Source organism: Harpegnathos saltator, unplaced genomic scaffold (genome assembly GCF_003227715.2).
Source record: "Harpegnathos saltator strain DR-91 unplaced genomic scaffold, Hsal_v8.6 scaffold84, whole genome shotgun sequence".
NCBI classification, from domain to species: Eukaryota; Metazoa; Arthropoda; class Insecta; order Hymenoptera; family Formicidae; genus Harpegnathos; species Harpegnathos saltator.
In genome coordinates, this window is record NW_020230693.1 from 276,366 (window position 1) to 292,447 (window position 16,082).

The window sequence follows — 16,082 nt, forward strand, 5'->3', positions numbered from 1 at the left end:
TAGATCCGCACAGAGACGAGGTCTTTGAACAATGAATTAATCCGAGGTCTACGAGAATAGACTTACACACACAGCGAGTTCAGAGGTAGAATCGCGGCAAGAAGCCATGTTAATTTCGACTCGCTCTCTCGCCGAACAAGCCGCCCTCGAGCTTTCGTCCGCAACCTCCGACGTGTTTTCGAGTATAGCTGCGAATTTTCGAAATCTCCGCCGGCGCCGCCGCCGTCGCCGCCGCCGTCGTACGATTCGCACGAAATCTCGTGGAGAATCACACCGGTCGCGATCTCAGTCGTCGGTCTGTGTTTTGATACCCGGTCGAACGGACCGAATCTCTCCGCGTTTTCCCGATACGCACGCATCTCCCGATATTCCGTCCGCGCGCCAAAAACAGTGAATTTTATCGAGCACGCATTTCATTTAACATCCGTCGCAGCCGTCGGGGTATAAAACGCCGGGTGTTTTACGAGCGCTCTTACGGAGGGATGTTAGCCGATTTGTCGGGAGCTTCTCCGGTGAGTATAGCATCGGATGACGGGACCGGATGGTGGCATCGCGGACGTTTCGATACCTCAGCTCCGATATCGCGGGAGCCCCACGGTCTGTCTCTCTCCCTCTCCCTCTCTCTCTCTCTCTCTCTCTCTCTCTCTCTCTCTCTCTCTCTCTCTCTCTCTCTTTCTTTCTCGCTTTCTCTAGCTTTCGACGATGATTTAATCCGAGGCTTATAAGTACTGTCTTGGGGGATAGTTGGAGGCTCGGTCGGGAACCGCAGTGCGGTTAACGCCGTGCAAGTAGATCCGGATGGGTATATGCGTACACATAAAGCGGAAGAGCGAGCTAGCCAGCCAGCCAGCCAGCCTGCCTGCCTGCCAGCGAGCCAACCAACGGCGGAACTACGAGCCGCTCGCGGGCAGGAACGAGCGAGAAGCGCGAGTGGCGAAAGAGCCGGGCGAGAACGGGACGGAAAGAGCGACGGTGCACTAACAGGACACACCGGTACAAAGACCGAAATGCAAATACGTATTCTGTGTACTTAGGAAGCGGTAGCCCCAGTGAGCCTCATGCATAGAGATTGTACGTTGTCCGTGTAAAATCGACCCACGACCACGCCGGCTTTCTCCACCTGCCGCCCTCTCGCTCTCCTCTTCCCCTCCCCTCTCTCGCGATCCTTCTATCTCTTTCCCCCTCCCTCCCTCTCTCTCTCTCTCTCTCTCTCTTCTCCTCTTTATCCTTTATCTCGCTTTGCTCTCTGCTCTGTTAACGTACGCTCGCCCGAGTGCCGGTGGATTCGCCAAATTACTACCCTTTCTTATCCGATCTTTGAACCGGCGAGCGTATTTCTCGCTCTCGCTTCTCCAGCAGCGCGCAGAGTTAATTCGTATCGAAAAGTGCTGTCGTTAATTTTTCATTCCGCACCGCAGGACGAAGGGCGGTGAAGCGACGATGGCAGCGGCGACGACGCTGGCAATCGGGACGAATCCTGGGAAATCGGGTGTTATCGAGCTCGCGAGCACAAATCAAAATGAACTCGGTATATCGAGTATTTGTGTTTGTGGCGCGGCGCGAGAGCGGCATGAGCGACGGCGCAAACAAAACAAGCCGACTGTGCGCGATAGGTATCAAACGGATTAATTCATCGCGAACGATAAAGTCCGGCGTTTAAAATTTAAATTTAATTGCCCGTTACCACTTTCATCGCGCGCGGGGCGATGCATAGTGCGCGTCCGCGCGCTCTCACACCCTCAAGCCCACCACCGCCCCCACTCCCTCCCCCTACTCCCCCCCCCGCCCCTCCCGCTCGGGGCGCGCGATTAAGTACCACTCGTATTTCTCATGAATAATTCAGAAATCGCATTACCGGCGGCAGCGTATCGAAGACGACTGAGCCACCGGCGCGACGGCCGATACCGTTGCGATGCGACGCGTATTTGGCTACTTAATGAAGGAATTTACTTACAAATCCTGCCACAGGGCGAATTGAGTTGACTCACGTGCGGCGACCGACTGACTGTCTCGGCGGTCGAATTAGACGCGGCGGTTGACACGTGACATATACATACGCGGTTTGAGCCAACGGCTGTTTACTACGCCCTATGCGGGACGTGTGTCCCGCCGATCATTGCAGAAGCTGCATTAATAAACGGAGCGGCCGGATTATCTAGTAAACGCCGGGCACTTTATCGCGACGCACCAAGTTCTCTCCAGCGGCTTCATCGCAGGAGCGCGGGAAGCACGAATCGTTAAATTGCGCATCGGTGTATCCGCATCGGTGTATCCGCTCTCTCCCGCTCTTCTCGATGCCGCTTCGGAGTAACGAGAAAAAAAATCAGGTACGAAGGACGTACGCTCGCACGGCTACGGCTAAAAATTATCCCTCCGACCATCCGCTCGGACATCGCATCGGTGCGGCTAGATTCCTCGCGCGTTACGTTAAGCGGCCGCGTATCATTCGCGCGCGAATGCCGTATCCGCTCGTTAAATAAGGAGCGGAGTTTACAAAACGACAAATAGTAACTCACGGGCTTACGGGCGACGCGAACGCTGCGCCACGAGGAACGTTGCGCGTCGCCGTTGCGTTGCGTTGCGGGGCTCGCCCGGGGAGAAATATTATACGGAATAATTTGAAATACGGAGTCTGTTGACGTTCAATTACCTCTTAAAGTTTGCGAAAGAATATAGGGAAAGCGGACTGTATAGGAAGATAAAAGCCGCGCGCGTACGCGAGTGAGCGGGAACACCCGCCGCCCTCGCCCCTGCCGCCGCCCCCGCTGCCGCCGCCGCCGCCGCTGGGAGACGGCGGTGTCGTATCCGGCGCGCCGCCCTGCGCGCGCCTTTTGCATGCTTTTATCTCGTTTACGCATCTGCTACCGGGGCTGGCTTGAGCCGAAGCTCTGCCATAACGACGGCATTCTTGTCTATCACGACGCTCGCCTTTCACGATCTAAATGTCCATTTGCCGTTGGCGCGAACGTATCCTCTGCGGGAACGTATTCCCCGTATTTTCCCATACACGTCCGCCGCGCGACCTGAGAGAGAACGCTCCCTCTGCCTCTAATCCCACCATCCACCATAAATGACCGATCATTGTTCTTAACTGGCAAGTCGTAGCAGTCGAGTGTGTGTTCGAGCGATTTCATCTTCTAATTAGATTTTTCAGCCCTAACAGCTCGGATGCCTAACCTGCTAACGTATCCGCATACACGAGCGGAAGTAGAAACGGGCTTCCTTGTGCGAACGTTCGCGCAGGAGTTTGCGACAGGGACGAGCCCGACTGGCGGGCGAGCGAGCGAGAGAGCGTTTATTCTGCGAGTGCGAGAGTGGGACGGGGATGTTTGGAAATGTTTTCAACGAAAATCTCGTGTTTACTCGTGAAAAACAAATTAGAGCTATAATGAGTTTTAAAACTATGTTGTAATAATTAAATTGCATTGAATAGTGCATATCGTACCATTTCGCACACCTAAGACGTTAAAAGCTATTTTCGCGAAATGCACTCGAGCGTGCATGTGCGCCGACTAATAAATTAATGGAAAATTCGGGATGTTGACTCTTTCTAGCGACATGCGTATATTCCTAAGTGATTACCGTTTGCACATGGTTGCGCGCTCTCATTGGCCTGTGTGTGTAAACGTCAAAAGTTTGGCCAATGTATATTTTGCGAGTGTGCTGGTGCAGCACTCCGCTGCAGAGCCCAGAATGCTGTAGGGCCGTCCCTGTTCAAAGGTACTGCGGAAGCGCGTCGAGTATTACGAAGCTTGTACACAAGGAAGAAAATTACGTTCCATGCTCACGGTACTATTAGAGCAAACATATTCTACGAGCCCGTCTCTTTCAGACACGTTCGATTACTGTAAACAGTTTTCGCGAGCGGAGAAAACGCGACGAAAACTCGTTGGGAAAGCTAACACACAAATTATTACGACTATGTCGACGAGCGTGAAAACGTCTGAAATGCGAACACCTTCGAGCATGTACATACACACACACACATACACACGGAGACTTCTTTTTTTCGGTCTGCGCTAAGAAATTATTCTCTTTTCCGTGTGTCGCGCCGTAAACTTCGAATAAACGCAAAATAAATATTTTATTACAAGACACCGGTTCTCTCGCACAAAGTGTGCGAAATACACAGACGACAAAAATAGCAGCAGTTGAAGACGATAACTTTGTGATTGCATAACCAGTGCCAGTCGCAAAGCGCATATATTGAGAAGCGATAATTAATAAGAAGGCAAGAAGAAGAGTGCTCTCTTAAGAGGAGAAACGCCTCTATTTGCGATTTTAACTTTCCGCGGAAATTAGTGATTCCAGAAATTATCGAAAATAGAGCTTGCCGAAATTAACGGTAATTTCGTGCAAGATAACAGAATCTCTCTCGTGTTATCGCCGTGTCATAATCCGGCTCTTGTTCCGCTGTAGAAGAGAACGTGATAAGCGTGACAACGTCGACCGTTATTAACATTTCGGCGATACTTTTCTGGGATTCTGGGATGCTTGACCGGCTGCCAGGGTACGTTTCGCATGACAGTGATTTGCTTTGTGGTTCACGTCGAATGAATTTGTGGTCCGCACACGCCCGTCCCCGCAGGCGTGTGCGGTTTCATATAATTACGCACATTAATTGCTTATATTGCGAGGACCCGCTGATGACGGAACCATCATCTCTAACCGCGTGCGTATTAGTCGAGTTGCCATTTGCAAATCGATGCTAACAGACGCCTTCGTGAGCGTCGCGCGAGTGTGCGTTGGACAAATCGCCAAGACAACAATAAGCTATCATTTCGCGCACGGAATTGAGAATTTGTCGCCCGTCATCGACGGATTTTCCAGCGAAATTCAAACGCGAGCGCGATTTAATCGTGTCGGCGTACCTCCGGCGACAGTGAAACTGAAAAACTCTCCCGTATTTACGGACCTTTATATTTCCCGAATTTCGCGTGCGTGCGTGCGTGCGTGCGTATCGCGAATGCGCTTGTATAAGGAACGCCAATAAATCGCCGGGAACGGTTATCGCCAGGCGCAATTACGATCTACATGATTATAATCACTGCCATTGTCCTCCACGCCGCCACGCAACGCTGATTATTCGCGAATGATGCGTGGCATATATTTCAGACGGACCATTATCGCTCGCGCTCTACACTACTCCCACCGCGTATACTACCGGCCCAAACATACCACCGGCCACGTAACGTTTACGAAAACATCGCCAAATACTGCCCCCTCGCTCCTGCCCCTCCTGCTGTTGTTTCGCTGTCGCTGGAGACACCGATTGACGTAAGGAGTTACGACCGGAGAGAGAAAAGGAAAGAAGAGAAAATAGGACGAGGAGGAGAAGGAAAAAACATGGGAAAAATAAGGAAAAATCCAAGAGTGAGACGTAAAAACGTAAAGGGCGATGAGGGGGGAGGTGGCGGGGAAGCGGCCAAGAGTTCGTTCGGCAGGACGCAATTTCGATTCCCTGAAAGCTCCCTCGGAGCTTTCTCCGCGTCCCGTGGATAGTGGGTAGTGACTAAAGTTTCTCGAGGAGTCTTACGTGGCAGCCGACAGGTGGATAGAAGCTTCTTTCCTGGCATACCAATTACGAGGGTGGAACAAGTAATTGTTTGTCCGTACCTTACACCGGCGTGAAGGGTAGACCAATACCCGGGCGGACGCGGTCTCGGCGGTGGTAGTGGTGACGTTGCCGATGGTGTGGTCGTAGCGAAGAGGTAGTTAGGTCGGGAATAGTGGTGCAGCAGTAAGGTTGATTGTGAGAGGGCGAAAGAGAGAGAGAGAGAGGAGACGGAGCGAGGGGCCGGCGGACAAGAGCGCAGGGAGAGAGCGGTGGAGGCGCGCGCGCAGCTGAACGGGACGGAATCGTGAGGGTGGAACAGAGACGGACTATCCGTTCCTTCACCCCCTCGACTAATGAGACCGCGCGGTTACATCAGAGGCCGGGGACAAATTGAAACGTACGAGCCTAGAGGGGCCACGGAACAGAGAGCGACCTCCTAATGCGTGACTATGGAACCTCACACCACCGACATCCGCAGCCCGTTAACACCGTTTCTACCGCCGCCGCCGCCAGCCCCGCCGGAACCGGCAATTCTTGAATTTTACTTCATTACCCGACGACTCGCTCGGCGCGCCCGTGAGATACAGACCCGGATGACGTCGTGATGACGTAAGGAATCTCGGCGGAAATTGCGCGATATCGAAAATTGACCGACTCGCTTGACTCGAAGCGCTCTGGCGGTGAGACAATAATGGTGGATATTACGTCGGAGAAGTTATGGTACTTGGGAACAATGGCGAAAAAGTGCGAGCTCTTAATTAATTTCACGTCTTCTCCGGGTCTGCCGTTCATTTTTCCCCCTGCCCGCCCCGCTTTTATTACCGCGCAACGGAGAATCCGCAACGTTCCCGCAACGAACTTTCTCCACGAACCAACTACTTACAACGGCGTAATTTACTGATTGAAGTAGCCCGTTTTACGATCATCGTTTCTACCTGCGAGATGCACCATGTCCGTAGAAGGCGGCGCCGCCTCTAGGAGGACCGGAGCGCACCAGAACGGTCGTAAACACGATACTCTTAACGCGTCCCTCGCGTTCTCCGCGCGCGCGCGCGCGCGCGCGCACGCGGACACCGCCGCGGCTCCTTTAACGGCCGTGTAATTATTCTTCGTACGTGCGGCTCGGTGTTAACTATCCACGCGTCAAACGTACAACCATCTCCCGGTTTCACGAGCGAATGGTTGGAGGACGTCGAGGAAGGAAAGTTCAGTTATCGACTAGAGGGGGCGACGTGAGACGCCCGCAATAGCTTCGCCTAGCGCGACATCGTACTTTGGCGAGGAGTCGGAAGCCGCCAACACAGGCAATAAAGCCAAGCCAGACTCTAGCTTGAGCAGGTAGTAGTAGATTACGGCGACGGTGCGACGGTGGCGGAGCTGCAGCCGGAGCTGATGCCGGAGCACGCGTTTGGAAACGCGCGCGCGAGAGGCGAGCCGAATAGGCGCTGTCGGGGGAAACGAGAATGGATGCGGCAGCAGTCTAGCATGCAAAATGCTGCGTCGACGTTATCACACCGCCAGAGATTAAGGGGCTGACGCGGTGGATATCGGGCGGCAACGGCGGCGGCGGCGACGGCGACGGCGGCAGCGGCAGCAGCAGCAGCAGCAGCAGCGACGGCGGCGGTGGCAGTGGCAGCCTGGGTGTGCGCTGGGCGGTCTTCGGTGTTCTCTATTCTTCGTACTCTGCTGAGTTTTACTTGGCAGACATCCCGCGCACACCACCGACCTTATTGTTCTCCGTCCTTTCGTTACGCCCGGCTGTGCTACGTCCGTGCTATCCGTTTCTCGTCCCTCACTACGCCGCCTTTCGCCTTTTTCCCGCCGTCTTTCCACGCGTCAATGTCGTCGCCGTCGTCGGCTTGTTTTAAATTGTTAACGGCCGCGAATAATCAATCTTACGCTCGACGACACCCGTCGCGCACGTGCATAATTTTCCGGCGTCCCTCCCCCCCTTCCCGTCCTGTATTTCGCGGTACACCGCATCTACCTTCGATTGACGTGTGTGCTTTGTATCATCCGACTGTACCTTTTTCCCGTCTTTTTCTCTCTCTCTCTCTCTCTCTCGCTTCCTTCCTTCCTTCCTCTCTCTTCCTTTCTCCCTTATCTCCTTATTTCTTACCCTGAACCATTGCACGTAGCGCCGAGTGCCCTTCAATTTTTGCCTCTTTCCGTTCGATTACCTCGAGGAATGCCGAACCGAGAGAAGTCGTGGCTCAGGCGGAGATCTCGTACTTACGTACGTAAAGCCATCGGCCTTAATACCGACGATTCGCGTTATACCCTTCGATCTGCCCCGTTCGCTTCCCCCATCCTATATTTCGTTTAGCTCGCGAAATTTCAGTTGGCAGATATCCAGCGCTACCTGCAGCGTCGTTATTGTTCGCCATCTTTCCGTCACGTTTTATTACTGCCGGTGTTACTACCGTCGCTGCCGCTACCCACCCGGGGTCTTTCTTATTTCCTCCTCGTCATTCCGTTCCCTCGTTCAGGGTATTCCCTCGGGCGCAACGTCTTTTAACAAAGCTGCAGACGTACCGCGCCGCGATACACGTTAAGCCGTTCAAACTGGAATTTATTTACGCAACGTTCGCAATGCGCGCGCACACTCGAGCGCGCACGTTGCGCGCTCTCTCTCTCTCTCTTTCTCTCTCTCTCCTTCTGTGCTTTTCTGTAACCTTCGCCGCTCGGTGGACATACAATTCTCAATTAATAGAGTTTCGAGTTTGTTTTATCAATCCCTGAATGGCCCGCAAAAGAACTTTGTATATTTTCTGCTTTACGCTGTTACGTCACAGAGGTGCTTTATTGTGTAGATTTTCATTTAACCATCAAAACACACGCAAGTATGTGATGAGATATTGGAGAAATTAATCTTTTTGCATTATTTAAAAAATTACTACTTATCAAATGAGTATTTTTAATGAGGAGCCGCGCATCTGTAATCGACCATAAAAACATACATCGCTCGTCGATGAAAGAGATTCGAATTATTTCTCTCGATAAACTCTCATTTGTAGCGATCGATTGCAGCGTCGTTATATCACAAGCACTCTGCATACGTTGAATTTGATTGTCATATTACTGCGGATTAACGGGGACTGCGACTATTTCACGGGGAACTGTTATGCAAAGTTTCGTCGAGGATGTATGATCTGACTACATCATCGACTCAAACTACTGGAAGGACACGCGTCAGAAGTGCGCGATATGCACAGCAGTCACGTAGGGAATTGAATGCTCCGAGACGACGCCGCTCATACCGGAGAACGATTCAGCAGGAATGTCCGAAAATTCTGCTTGCTTGCAGAAAATGCAGAACCAAACACAGCACAGATAAACGAAACACGTTTCGAACGCAGCCTCTTTAATCATCTGCTCGGAAAATAAAAAAGAGAAACAGAGAGAGAGAGAGAGAGAGAGAGAGAGAGAGAGAGAGAGGGAGATTAGTATCGCGAGGTGCGTCGAGACGCAGAGTTATCGATTTCGCCGCAAATCAACTATCTACGATCCTTTATAAATTTTATCCGTTCAAACCAAAAGTTAATGCCGGAGGCGAATAACGACGGTGAACTCTAAATCCTTAAAGAATCATTCTGAGAATCGACATTCCGCGGAAACGAAGCGTTTAATCTCGACCGAGTCGCCAAACGACTCGACGATCCTAGTCGAGGAAACGCGAACGGGATAAAACCATCTACGAAGACGTCCGCGCCGCAAGACGCCGTCTAGCCCAGGAAAAACTCGACGAACCGCGCTCGCGCTTACAACAAAAAAGACTTCTCTTTTCCTTCTCTCTCTCTCTCTCTTGCTTTCTCTCTCTCTCTCTCTCTCTCTCTCTCTCTCTCTCTCTTGCTTTGACGTGTGCTTCTCATTTATTCCCATGATGCGGAGAGACGGCGAGTGGAAATGACGGAGAAGAGAGCAGGGAGGCAGCAGAGAGGATCAGCCGGCGGGAAGAAGGACGCCGGAGACGAGAAATAAAGGCGCGCGGAGAAATGAAGGGACGGGAGGAAAGAGAGAGACACACACACACACAGAGAGAGAGAGAGAGAGAGAGAGAGAGAGAGAGAGAGCGAGTGAGCGAGAGTGAGAACGAGTCGCGAAGGAAAGAAAGGAGCATAACGCCTTGGATGGGGTACACTCGTTATAGGCCGCGGCGCACCGGCGAAAAGACGGAGAAACGAGAGGTTCTGGTGGAAACGAGCGCTGAAACGAGCAGCGGCGAAGTCGCGATGGTGCGGCAGGGTGGCGTGCGGACGCGAGAGAGCTGCACGAGAAAGAGAATGGCAGGGTTAGACGCGGTGGCGGCGACGGGGCGGGGGAGGGACGGTGGATGCGGAAGAATGAAACGGCGAGGCTGAGGCAGGGTGGTTTCAGCCGCGGCTGATAGGGTTGTATTGTGGTGGTATGACGGCAGTGACCCGAAGTTGACGAGCGTTTGCAAGCTCCTCCAAGTTCGCCGCTCCTTCTTCTTCTCTCTTCGCTTACACCGTCTCTCCCCTCCCCTCTCCCCCCCTCCTCTCCTCCCACTCCTTGCCACCCGTCGCTCACCTTCCTTTATCTACTCTCTATCTACTGCGTCTTTATTCCGGGCTCCGCGGGTCCCCGCAGGCTGCGCTATCCCTAAACTAGATACTGCCGATGACAGTTCTACCGGCAGCATCAGCGAGAAAAAGAAATGATGGAACGGTATCTATATCATGGGAACTATGACTCCGTGTCTACGCTCCCCTTTCTCTTTTCCTTTTCTTCTCTTTGCCTTCATTTTCCATGCTCTCATTTCTTCCTCCGTTTTCATCTTCGTGCAATTTTTCAAGAGAAACGCGAAACTGAGCGTAAGGAGGTTGAGAGAGAGAGAGAGAGAGAGAGAGAGAGAGAGAGAGAGAGAGAGAGAGGAAAAGAGAGAAAGGGAGAGAGAGGGAGAAGGGACAATTTGCAATTTATCGACTGCGAGATACAACATGCATTCTCCCAACGAGATGTTTGATAATTACCTAAACAGAGTTGATATGCTTCTACCTAATTATCTTGTACTGTTGCGACATCGCGTATGAGAATATAGAGACCGGCGCTTGAAGCGATCGCCGAATAAATTTGTTAATGTACGTAGATGCGTATGTTTTCCATGGAAATGCGAGGATACAAAATCAAATGGAAAAGAAAGCGCGACGACATACGGCGCGATTGAAGCTAAAAAGTTTACTGAACCTAAAATTTAATTAAACCAGCCGCCATAGTGAAGAAGATACTCATCGCCGCCGGCGCGTTCTATTTTGTCGAATCGAGTTTAGTTTAAATTGTGATATCGAAGCCACCGCGGAGAAATGACGTCGGCTATAACAGCCACAATGACTACGGTGACCGGTTACGACGTAGCCCGGCTTAACCTCAACGGCTCATAATTGCTTTCCGATTAGATACCGTCGTTCCAATAGCGTTATTTTCAATTCCGCGGCACGCAGCGCGTATCGACAGTTATACCGAGGCAAATTCAACAGGCGGCCATGTGCACGAGTCTTTGTACACTTTTCCGATTAATAGCGAGAGAAATGGAACGGCCGACCACGCGCAGTGACTATCCACTACCGTCCAATCCGGCGTGATACGCGACGTTTCGCGTTCTTTAAATCGTCCGACTTGCGCGATCGATCGAAATCATCCGTCAAGATGATTATTCGCCGCTTTTGTCCCTCCCTCTCTCTCTCTCTCTCTCTCTCTCTCTCTCTCTCTCTCTCTCTCTCTCCTGCGAGCTATAGCTCTCTCCAGATCGGGTTATCGAGATTCTTTCTGCTTTTTGTCAGCTAAGATAAAACAATGGTGAAGCCCAAATTGCCAGTTACACAGCGTACACAAATATTAATTTTCGATGTCCAGCGACAGCGAGGTTACGGATTTTGTGATGTTGCTTGCGTTTGTATAATGCACGCGCCACTGATAATTATCGGAATCAATCACCTACGATTTTTGCTACGCTATATCGGGAATCCATCGCATCGTCTTCCCCTTGGCCAACTATTTGGTGATGTGATTGATGACACAATAATTAAGCAAGGCGCGATAACCGACGATAGGACGGTGCGCTTCATACCCGTAGGTTAATCAAATTCCGCTCATGCCCGGCAAACATTGACGACGACAAAATTCTCCTCCTCTCTCTCTCTCTCTCTCTCTCTCTCTCTCTCTCTCTCCCTGTCTCCCTCTCCCTGTCTTTTGGTGTTTCACCCCGACCCTTCACCACGAAACACGGCGCACAGATTTAAAATCATCGCGCCCATTTATGTGGGCGTTTACGGCACCCACGACTCGGAAGACGCGCCTTGTCCTTGTGGGTGGCGATAAATTGACCCGTGTAAGCGACGGTTTGGCGCATTCCGTGTCGTAGATCCATTGTAGTCCGAAGGATTACTCAGCGGTTGAATGGACGAACGGACGTTCGGACTACGCTCCGGTACGTACACCATTAATTACGCGGCGTAATTAAACATTGTGTCGAATTATCGTTCTCGTCCACGACAAGGGTACAAAGAAGACTGGATGCGGTTGAATGGGGAGTGAGGTAGGGTGGGACCAGGGAGAACGCGCCGCCTTTCGTCGATATAGCTCATAATCTTATCCGCGCGGAAGCTAATTTAATGTACGTTACGTAAAAGTTTCGTCAAGAAACTAAACGCGGCTCTCGAGCTTATTCACGGCATCGGCGGATTAAACTTCGCCGGGAATCCTCTTCAAAAAGAGCTTTTGTGGTATATCACTTTGATATAGTTCGCGCTGAAGCCACCTATCCGCCCGTAACGAGGCGGCCATTTTCGAGGAGATTTCCCAAACATCGAAATCCTATTATTCGCTCCCGAGGCAACGTCGGATAATTTCGGATAAACTGGCCATCCCCGGGCTTGACTTTAAAAAGATAAACAACTACCATCTGAGCCGCGCCGAGTCCAGATATCCCGCGAAAAGACGGCAAAACGGAAAGGGTGCGCTCCTCCGTGATATTTCTCGAGCACGGCACGAACAGGCACCCTGGTCGCAAATTATTAGCGTCGCGCTTACGCTACAGTAAGCCCCTCCCACTTCGCACGCTCGCCGTCTGACTCTACGTGGCTACTGAATAAACACTTTGATTTATGCAACACTGTGCACCCGATAAGGATAAACCCGGGGAACAGAACGGAGGCGAATCAGAAAAGGCCGGCCTGTTTGGATGGGACGTAATCCGGGCTGTGAGATTCTTTTGTATTCCTCGCCACTTCCCCCATCCCGCGTCCCATCAACCTTTTCCATCGGGTGCCGTATCTTTATCTCTGTTCTGTCGTTATCGTAAATAACGCGTTATGAATTTTCATCGTAATGATATCTCTCAGGATCTCTCGCTCGATCAGAGGAGACTGCGTTTTCATTAACAAACGCACACGTAATTTGTAAACTGTTTGGTAGAAACTGATCGCTGAACAAAAGATTTCTAAAAAAAAACGGTATAACTCGGTGTATAACTCGAGCGGATAAAACGAGTGTAATTCAAAAAGGAGCGTATGTACGCGCACATATGATACAATATATGCATTACGATATAAACGTATATAATACAGCACACATAAATTTTCTCATGTAGTGCGCTGCGCTGTGCAAAATATGATATGCTTTGCGTTCGATAGTTCCTCTTTTCCACCAAAATGTAATAAAATTTCCCCCCTCCTTCTTCTCTCTCTCTCTCTCTCTCTCTCTCTCTCTCTCTCTCTCTCTCTCTCTCTCTATGTTTGTTTGAAAAATTGTCATTGACAAAACATTAGACAACCAACAGCCGACAACGAGGTCGACATCGGTAATATTTTCTCGCGATAACGATGATACGCTCGTAATCGATCGGACGCTCACGATATCCGCGCTAACACAACTAATTATTCGGCCCCCAGCCAATTATTACTCTATGACTAAAAGCACTTGACCGATTAGCGGCGTTAGACACTCCTGATGGGCTGACGCATTTCAGGAGTGCTCTTTACTCTGGCTCCGCACCGGCTAACTTGCTTCCTAATCGGATCGATGGTAAATTACTCTTACGCCACAGTGAAGACAAGCCAATCGGCGTCATTGGAAAACGCGGTTAATTCGTCAGCTACGTCGTTTCGCGTATAATACTTATTAGCAATAAGGAGCGCGAAATTAACGATGCGACGAAGTGACGAGACGTTTTTATCTATCAAGTCGATGTGCAAACACACAAAAATAGATCCGCCGTACACGCGCCTCGCAGCGTTTCCTCGCGCGTTGACATTGTTACGAGCGAATTTCGCGATCAATGAAGCGTGTAATAAGACACTCGATATTCTGGCTTTGCAATCTCGGCAACATTGAGTTTCAATGGCGACAGGAAATGGCGGAAATAGTTTTCGCCGCGGTGCTTCGCGCCCAATCTGCAGATGACCCGCAGATATCCGTGATTCTCGCGTTACGCTGCGCATCGCACGATTATCCTCGCGCGAACAATTGTCCTTTCCACTTTGTTAAACGGCTCGGCCGCGGCTCGGTTTACGCGATCGTATACGTTAAATGTACGTACCGGCCGGCGGCTATCTTCCGCTCCGTAAGATCAATATCTACCTTCGTACAACAAGATATTTCCGCAAAATTTAATTTCGCGAGTGCATCGCGTTGCGGTGCATCGATCTCTGTATGTTTTGTGAAACTCTATCCGACGGTAAGTTAACACGTATCAAAGTTTCCATGGAGGAGGAGGGGACAGGGAGAGGGGGAGAGAGAGAGAGGGAGAGAGAGAGAGAGAGAGAGAGAGAGAGAGGAAAAAAACGCGCAAATGGGTGATTGTTGCCGCGTTACGAAGTACGGTAACACAGTAGCAACAAAGTAGAAATATGAATTTTGTTTTAAATGAAACGGCTCTGTTTCCGGTGTGTGACTTTTCGCGTGCGCTTCGCAAAACCGAAACGTTACAAAGCTAGATATTGCTCGAGGCAACTCGAAAATGCATGATATTGCTGCGCCAAGTGTCTTATTAAAAGCGCAACTGAAAGCGTACATCGCAAAATTTACTGAATATTCGCGCATCTCGATAATTCGATACACCGTTATACGATACACCGTTTTGCTAAACATCAAAACGATGCTTCTGCTCCATGTGTGACACCGTAATGAACTGTACGCATAATGAATATATGAAACTTTATGTATATTCCATTAGTTCATTAACGCAGTAATAAAACACCGTAACGCTGCAAAATATTTTTGAAACGCAATAAATCAACGATCTGTATACATAGCTTGCAAAGGCAACACGATTGGTCTCGTCCTGCTCTTTCCCTAAATCTCCAAAAAAAGTCGAGGTGAACCCGTTATTTCGTAGAAGTAGACCAGTAAAAAAAACCATACATCCTTCCCTAGCTCTTAGCGAGAAAGAGAGAGAGAGAGAGAGAGAGAGAGAGAGAGAGAGAGAGAGAGAGAGAGGAAGCGAAGGAACAGCCAATCTCCCTGCCAGAGTCAGACGCAAAACATCTCTCGTCGCTTTACGAGCGAACGGTACCGCAGCGTCGCGGTTAATATTATCGGCAAAAGAGCGATGTTCGACGGTGAATCCGCAACTCGGTAATACACAGCGGTGCAGCGATTAGGGTTAATTAAATGAGACTTACCGCAGACGAGGACGAGGACGAGGACGAGGACGAGTGTGAACGGTGCCAGCGACGAGAACACGAGACCACGATCCACGTGGGCCGACTGGTTCGCGTATGGCCGATCGCTGGCGAACTCTCTCTTCCGCGACTTTGCGTTCATCCTCGGCGGTGCCGTCGTCGTCGGGTTCCTCGGGGAAGAATACGTGAGAGCGAGCAGGAGGGTAGAGGTATACGGCGAGGATGAGAAGGATCTACCACTCCCGCTTCATCGCGAGGGTGAGTTGATTCACCTGTCCGGCTTCCGGCTGTGTATCAATATAAACATAGGTGAGTGCAAAGTCGGACTAGTCGGACGTGGCAGAAGTATGTGCGCGTGTGCAGGTATGTGTGCAGGTACATATGCAGGTGTGTGTGTGTGTGGGTGGGTGGGCGGGGAAGACGGGGGATGGAGCGAGACGACGTACAACCACGCACGCAACCCTGCCTCGAGCGCAACCCCTCAGCACCCACCGCGTCGAGCGCTTGCAGATAGACTAAACCGGGTCCTTCGAGCTGCGCGTTAAGTTCCCGCGGTAGACCTCCGACACTCGCGACTCGACCGTCCTCGGACGCGCTCGACGATATTCGGTGCCGACCGGCCACCCTCGGCGCGCACCGGCATCCCCTTCGCTACGCCCGCGAGTACTCGTCCGAGTACGATACGACGACGCATACTGACGAAGACACGGATACGGGAGAAATTGTACGTACCCTAATGCCCGTATCACACTGCAATTTCGCCGGTTATTCGATAGAAATGAAATATGAAGTCGGAGATCGTCGTCGCAGAGGTATCGACGGGGAGGCGGCTGGGGCGTAGGGGCGAGTTTCGAGGCGAGACATTGCGCGCGTGCGTCTGTCTA

At 51.1% G+C, this 16,082-nt stretch overlaps 1 protein-coding gene across 8 annotated transcripts in view; it reads right to left on the reverse strand.

The window, feature by feature from the left end:
• Positions 1 to 15,727, reverse strand: part of LOC105187359 (Down syndrome cell adhesion molecule-like protein Dscam2) — a 91,679-nt gene extending 75,952 nt beyond the window's left edge. For 5 of the 8 annotated variants that reach the window (XM_025307233.1, XM_025307232.1, XM_025307230.1 and 2 more), the window contains exons 1-2: positions 15,645 to 15,726; positions 15,199 to 15,485 (exon numbers count right to left, since the gene is read on the reverse strand). In XM_025307233.1, the coding sequence (XP_025163018.1) occupies positions 15,199 to 15,340 (142 nt within the window). In that variant the 5' untranslated portion in view covers positions 15,341 to 15,485; positions 15,645 to 15,726. Of the gene's footprint in view, positions 1 to 15,198; positions 15,486 to 15,644 lie in introns of all 8 variants that reach the window. The other 3 variants (XR_003114271.1, XR_003114269.1, XR_003114270.1) reach the window with 1 other exon arrangement.
• Positions 15,728 to 16,082: the final 355 nt, after the last annotated feature.